At 27.2% G+C, this 7,539-nt stretch overlaps 1 protein-coding gene across 1 annotated transcript; it reads right to left on the bottom strand.

Moving 5' to 3' along the window:
* Window positions 1–4,789: 4,789 nt before the first annotated feature.
* Window positions 4,790–6,636, bottom strand: LOC112720459 (uncharacterized). The gene is made up of 4 exons (XM_025771405.3): window positions 5,923–6,636; window positions 5,700–5,755; window positions 5,237–5,470; window positions 4,790–5,102 (listed from the first exon to the last, which is right to left on the bottom strand). Exons 1-4 carry the CDS (start codon window positions 6,274–6,276, stop codon window positions 5,027–5,029), a joined length of 720 nt encoding a protein of 239 aa, XP_025627190.1. The 5' UTR covers window positions 6,277–6,636; the 3' UTR covers window positions 4,790–5,026.
* Window positions 6,637–7,539: the final 903 nt, after the last annotated feature.

Below are 7,539 nucleotides of genomic sequence, written 5' to 3'. Positions count from 1 at the left end.
TAATTTTTTATTTAGTTTTAAATTTTCACCGCTTATCTTTCTAATCTATATTTTCATTTTTCTTCTTTTAAATATTTATTACATATAATTTAGAGAGAATACTGATGTTATAATTAAAAGTTAAAATCAAGATTCAATTGTTTTTAAAAAAAATAATTTTGAGTTAATTTTATAATTATCAGTATAATTTTTTTATACTAATATCTAATTATATTTTTATATACATAGAGAGAAAAAATATTATTTTTAAATAGCAAATATAAAAATCAATTATTTTTATTTGTGTAACAAACTTAATGCCTAATTAAATATAAAAGTATACACATTAAATTGTTTTAAATTTTAGATAACGAAAGCTAAAATTAATTATTAATAAAAAATTAGACTTTTTTATATAAAAATATTAACTAAAAATCTTATTATTTGAGTTTTTGTCTACAGATATCTTGGTTTTCTTAGCCAAAGATTTTTGTCAACCTACGATTTTTGTTTTAAAAGTTGTTTGATTTTATAAATCTTTTGTGACATGCATAATCTATACTGTCAGAACAAAGTGGACCGTAATTTTAAAAAATTTAGATTCCCGTAATATTATTACGGATAAAAATACTAGTTATTACTAATTTCTGCTTAACCACTAATTATATAGGTATTATAGCCACCAATGATTGAGAGAAGATCCTACACGAGTTTTTTCTCGTCAAGATATTGAGATCACTGATGAAAGAGTTAAATGCTTGAAGAGGTATTTTCCTAATGAAGAAGAGAGGAGAAAAGTAAACATTGAATTTGCAAACTTTTTCTGATGGTAGAAGTGTCTTTGATGATTATGACTTCTTGAATGATAAAGGCATAGTCGATGCAAAATCTTAGTGGCTAATTCATGGTAGTAAAACAAAACTTTTTTAACCAATTGCTCTTAGGCTACTAGGACAACCATCTTCATCTTCTTGTTATGAAAGAAATTGGAGCATTTATTCTTTTATCCATTCCCTAAAAAGAAACAAGTTGAAGGCTAAACGTGGAAAAAATTTAGTATTTGTGCACACTATTTTTCGTCTTCTTTCAAGAAAAAATTCCACAATACAATAAAAAAAAAACTATGATGTGAAATATTGTTGGAGATACTTTTTTTATTAATTGATGAGAAAAATGGTGTTTTTGATGTTTATCTTTCTCTTGATGAACCAGAATTGAAAAAAGTGACTTTTTCTAATGAAGAAAATATCAATCATATATAATAAAAAAATAATATGATTTTTAGATAATTTTTTCCTGTACATGTGAATGTGATGTACAAAATTTTTACTAACTCTATTAAAATATAAGAATTTAGAATTTTATCTTTTAAATACCTATATATTTTAGAAAGAAATATATATCATATAATTATTTTTAAAAATACTTATTGGCTTAATATTAATAAATATATTATATTTTTAATATATACATGTTTTTGTGTCAGACAACTTTTTTAAATTCACGTATCGCCATGTTACATGTCGTATCGTGTCCTGTCCTGTATCTGCATATATGTTTCATAGCTTGGACATAGTATATCTAGAATTCTGTTGTAATAAACTTATAACAGATTTTTTCTCTAAAAGAAAACTTTTTAACTACTGTATAACAGACTTTGATGTACTACTCTTATTAATAAACAACTATATATATATATATATATATAAAATCAAAATATTCACTTTTTCATCATTCATAAATCACTATCAAGAAGTATTTTAACTTCTCTTGGTATTGAATTAATTTGGGATTTCGCTAGGGAGACAATAAATTATTTGTACAATGTGTACAATGGCTATTGAGTTATAAAATGAACATCCCCATACTATTTAGAATAACCTTCCGAGTACTAGCGCTAATAAACATCTTCCCAAAAGTTTAAACTAATTTTGAGGTTCACCAAGGATCAAACTCTTGACCTTTCGGATCTAGTGTTCTAATATCATGTCATGATACCACTCATCCCAAAAGCTTCAGTTGATGAAAAAGGATAACACTAATAATTATATCTCTAATACTCCCTAAACCTTCATTGTACATAATGTATAAATATTCCATTAGTTCCTCATACTTTCCCATTAATTTGTTCCCATTCATCAATGTAGTGATTAAGACAAGAATATTGTCTTGAACAATGCAACGATTATTACATAAGTGAAAGCAACATTATCATGAGCCATCCAGAAGAAGAGGCACAGAGTGCCTTGAATTTCTATATCCCTCACTGAGTCACAACCACAACAACCCGCACGACCCAATAACACATTCTGAAATTCATGCGCATCGCCGAATCTCTTATTTTAAAAATTAACAAAAATAAAATAAGATATTTTATGTGATGGTCATCCAACTACTAATAAAAAAATTCTTCATCGCTTCACTATTTTTATTCTCACATGCACCATAGATTAATGGTTGGATGAAGGAAATATAGAATCAATCATTCTTATTTAATAATAGTTACTTTTTATAATTTGACCCACTAATTTTTATTAATTATTTTCTTTATAACATATTGACTCTAATTATGATGTAAAATCAATTCTAATTTCACATTTTTTTTAATAATGCTTTCGTAAATTTTATCATAAATATATTCTTCTAGCATCTAATAATTCATAAATATATATTCTTCTAGCATCTAATAATTTATAAATAAATATATATTTTATTTTCAAAGGGGCATATTCTATTAATTACATGAATAAGAACAATTTTAGTTAAACTATCAACCTCAAAGACACAAAAATATAGACCAGAACCATGATCGATGAAGCAATTCCTAGCTACCTCACAAGAAATTGAACATAAATACTAGTATTTATCTAAAATAAAATGATAGAACTCCTGCAGAAGGAAGAGACAAGGTCATAGTAGGCCAATGAGTGAGAAGGAAGAGACAAGGTCATAGTCTTAATAGCTGACTTAGCAAAGGAATCTTCATTAGACTGCTTTCCTTAGTTTTGTTTCACAGTGGAGCAGGGGATCAAGGAATGTAAGAGCAGAGCAACGATATCTGACCATGGCGGGAGAGGAAAAGAGAAGGGAAATACTTTGTCAATGAGAGAAGGAAAGGCAGAGAGCCAGACATAGATTGAGAGAAGCAAAAATGAAATCTTATAGAATTGGTTGTGTGTGTGAAAAAAAAATCCTATTGTATTGAAGAAAGGAAAGAAAACAAAAAGTTTGACAATAAATTAATTTTACATCAAAATTAGGGTCAATATGTTATATAAAAATAAAGAACAAAAATTGTTAGAGTCAAAATATAAAAAATAATTGCTACTAACTAAAAATTTGCTAGATTTATATTTCTTTTGAGAAAGTATAAAAAATTAATTTTTAGTTAGTTAATGTTAACTATTTTTTTAATTTAAAAATATTTAGTATTTATTTGAGTGTTATTAAGTTGTTAAAAAATATTTTTTTAATAAAAAATATCTTATTTATTTTTCAGCGTATTTGATAAAATTTTAATAGTAAAAATAAAAATACTAAAAAAATAAAAAATATATTTTTAACATAATAAATAAAAAATTTATATTATTACACTCAAACATAATTATTAAAAAAAAATTTACATAATATATCTAAATATAAAATTATTTTTATGTTTGTAAAAAATATTTAAAAGAAATTATTTAAAAAAAGATTCTTTCATAAATATTCACCCAAATAAATTTTTATTTTTTGAAAAAGTTAAAATTTATAATCTAAAATTTGGAATTAAAAATTATGATATAAGATAAATAAAATAAAATTTAAAAAATTAACTCCTTACGTTATTTTTCTTTTACACAGTTATCAAATTTATTTGTGCAATAGGTCCAACCACCAAAAATCATTCACCATCATGCTAATGTCGTTTGTGTTTTTGTTTTTTGTTATCTGTCTCACTGTCTGTATAATGATACATTGAAATTGAGAAAAGTCCCGTAATCATCATCCACGGACCAAAGTTATGGCAGAAAGGTTCAGGAGAAAAGGCAAAGTATCTATTTTCAACAGTTTAACACTTTCAATTAAGGAAAAGACAGGTCAGCACTAAAATGTCCAAATAATAATAATCAAAATAATAAAGCAAAGAGAACACGGACCAGAAATTAAAGACAAGGAAATAAAGGAAATTATTGTCACGGAAAAGGGATAAAAACAAATGAAGAAAGTGAAAAAGAAAAGAAAAAGAAGATAACAGTCATCAGCTGCCAGTGCTTTTGCCGTACCAAGCAAAGTTAAAAATGGATAAAGAAACAGACGCGAATTACATGGGGGGAGCTCAGATGAGAAAAACGATACTAGAATCTTGTACAAAGTACACTTGAATCGCTGTGATTTTATTTTGAGACTGCAATGTGAAGAATTGTATAGTAAAATGAATTATTTGATCCAATTGCAAAAGATCCCTTAAGAGCAAACTGTGAAGTGCAATTTAAAACAATGCTTAAAACTATCAAAGGAATTGAATTTCCAGATCTTGGCACAGGATCTAGCTTAACAACAAGGGTATATATAATTTCTGAAAAATTTTCAAATGATTTTGAAATACTAATGTTCTAATAATTTTAACTGTTAATTTTAATTAATATGTATTATATATATTTTATAATTAAGATCAATCATTAAAATTATTAAAAGACTGGTATTCTAGAAATATCTGAAATTCTTCTTATTTCTTAATCATAAAAGGGAAAAAGAAATAAAAGCCCTACATCAAACAGAAAGTCTTAGACCATGAAAGATAAGATACAATAGGATCAAAATGAATCAATGACATGAAAATTTGAATGTAGCTAAAGTAGATTATTAACGTTATAAGAATGATTTCGGGAAGTGCCAAATGCCAATTGGCATGTTCAAATCCAAATATATCACACTTTTATTTTCCTTCCTTAATAATTTTGGGAAGGAACTTTTTTTTCCTACACAAATATTCACTCTGGAGCACAATAATTAATTTCGTTATTGAACCGAAATAATGTTATTAGGCACAAGAAACTGGGCACATTTATGGGGTTAATTTTACTTGAATCCACTCGTAGCGTCCTTCCAATGGCAGATCCTTCACAATATCAAAATTATACCTGCAAGCATCAAAACAATATTTGTTAATAAATAAATAAATAAATAACTTTCATAGGTTAAAAAAAGTAGCGTAGTAATTTGTATTTGAGAAAAACTGATTAAAAAAAAAGATGAACTTATTAATTTGATTTACTTGTCTGAAAATCGTTTCTGGATGTCTTTCTCTGCGGTAGCAAAAAATTCTTCAAGCTCCAACTCTGTTGGCATCTTCGTTGATAGAACAACGCGGGAATTATTGACTATTGTTGTTGTTCTTGTTCGCTTATTATTATTATTATTATCATTATTATAATTATAATTATTATCCATTGATGATTCCACTTCTTGCCAATTCATTCCTAGCTCACTCGTGAGGCTCGTTTCTCTCCTGTGAACACACAGACAAAAATGTATGTTATTTTTATTCTTCAGAGATATTCTTCTGATCTTCGAGTTTGAAGTTTTATTACAATGTTGAACGGAAGGAATAAATTTATTACTATGACATACGCTACAGAGACAATTTCTTTCTTTTTTTTTTTTTTTTTCAAAATTCGAAAGAACCAAATAATCATTGCAAATTTGAACTGTTAGTGTTAGTAGTACTAATTTGAGACCTTGTTTGGTTCTCGCAGTAGCACGCCGACGTTTCAGCCTGCTGGGAGCTCTGAACCTGTAAAAAGCGTTACATCAAATTTCGTGAGAAAGAAAACGGCATGCATTTAAAGAAATCAAGACGAAAAACGCAGCTTCAATTAATTAAATATCTGTGCCTCTACATTAAATTAATTCTAAATGTTAGTTCAACTTGAAACAACTTTGCTTCTTCAATTTAGTTACCTCAAGATCTAAGAATTTGATGCTCTCTTCGTGGAGCCAGGTGGAGGATCCGTTATTGCTCGAACAACATGACGCTGGAGATTCGTCGGAGGACCGTTCCTCCTCCTCCTCCGCCGCCGCCTCCCGCAGCACTGTTTCCTCACCGTCAATGCTACTCTTAAGCTGGTCAGAGAATGAGGATGCTGAGAATTTTATGAGATCTTGGCTTGTTTCGTCTTCTTCGCTTTTGATCTTTCTTCTCTTGAGCGCGGGTTCATCGGGTGAAGGTGAAGTTGCAGCAGTAGCAACAGCTACATCCATGGCCAATGCTGCTGAAGCTCTTGTTCTAACTACTCCAACCTCAGCCATCTCCATTAAAACTAACTAACTGACTAACTCTCTTTCTTTCTGAACTTAAGGTAGCTAGCAAGAGGCAGAAGGAGGAGGAAGAGAAGTTTGTGATTTGTGAAAGTGAATGAAGGAAAAGAGGAAGGGGTAGTTCAATGGAAATGATGAGGGTGGTTGTTAAGGATGAGCCAATGAATGAGTAGCACGTGGTGGTGGTTAGAATATGTGTAACGGAAAATTCGATGGTGGTGTGTGGAAGTGGTCGTAGTTTGGGGGCTTGAGGGTGCGGAAGAGGAGGGAGAGTTTGTTATTATCGGCTTATCGCAACAAAGCAACAAGAAGCAGGCGAGGATCATGCGGTTACAGAGTAAGGACGACTACTTATATACTATTAGTTTAGGTGACCACTTAGATAAAGAGAGCCTATTTCATCTTTTGCTAAAGATATTTTTATGTTATATTTTAATTAATTTTTGTATAATTTATTCGGTGTCTCTCATCACATATTATTAAATTTCTTAAAAAATTTTCTTTTCAAAAACAATTAAAAACATTTAATTTGGACTAAAACAAAAAAAAGTAATAGATTAACTATTAAATTTTTTTTAAATTATTTATATAAAAAAATATAATACATTCATAAATAAATAAATATATATATATATAAAAAACAAGCTCAAGCCTCTTAAAATTTTTACAAATAAAAAAATAATTAATTTATATTCGTAGAATATATAAAACAATTACTATATTATTATTATATTATAGATTAAAATTTACTAATTTAAATTTTCTTTTCATTTTTAATATAAACATTAGAAATAAATAAAATTTTTATAACTAAATATAATGTAATAAAATATATATAATATTAATTAGTTCTTAAAAATTCAAAAAAATAGTTTTTTTTATTTTAGTAAAATAATTATTTATTAAAGTAGATAAATTAATTATTTTCTTCTTATATACAGTTTTTTTAAGACATAAAAATAATTAATTAGAATATTGGTTAAGATAATTAAAGTCACTATTTTATTAAATTTTTAATTTAAAGAGAAATCCTAGTTAATTTTGGTATAGAAATTTTGAATTTGAAGACATTGATAAAAATTATGTTAAATTTTGATTTATTTTATTCTCGTTTAAATTAATCACTACATAAATTATAGTTTTGGTTTGAAGTTATATTCGAGCTTTAATATGATTTTTAAGGTTTCAATTTACTTAGTTTGATTTTTTAACTTAGGTATCCGTGACTTATATTAGGGTTTTAAGCGTTTTGTTAAAAAA

Source organism: Arachis hypogaea, chromosome 11 (genome assembly GCF_003086295.3).
Source record: "Arachis hypogaea cultivar Tifrunner chromosome 11, arahy.Tifrunner.gnm2.J5K5, whole genome shotgun sequence".
NCBI classification, from domain to species: domain Eukaryota; kingdom Viridiplantae; phylum Streptophyta; class Magnoliopsida; order Fabales; family Fabaceae; genus Arachis; species Arachis hypogaea.
Note: the sequence above shows the minus strand (reverse complement) of the source record. Positions and strands in the feature narration are given on the sequence as shown.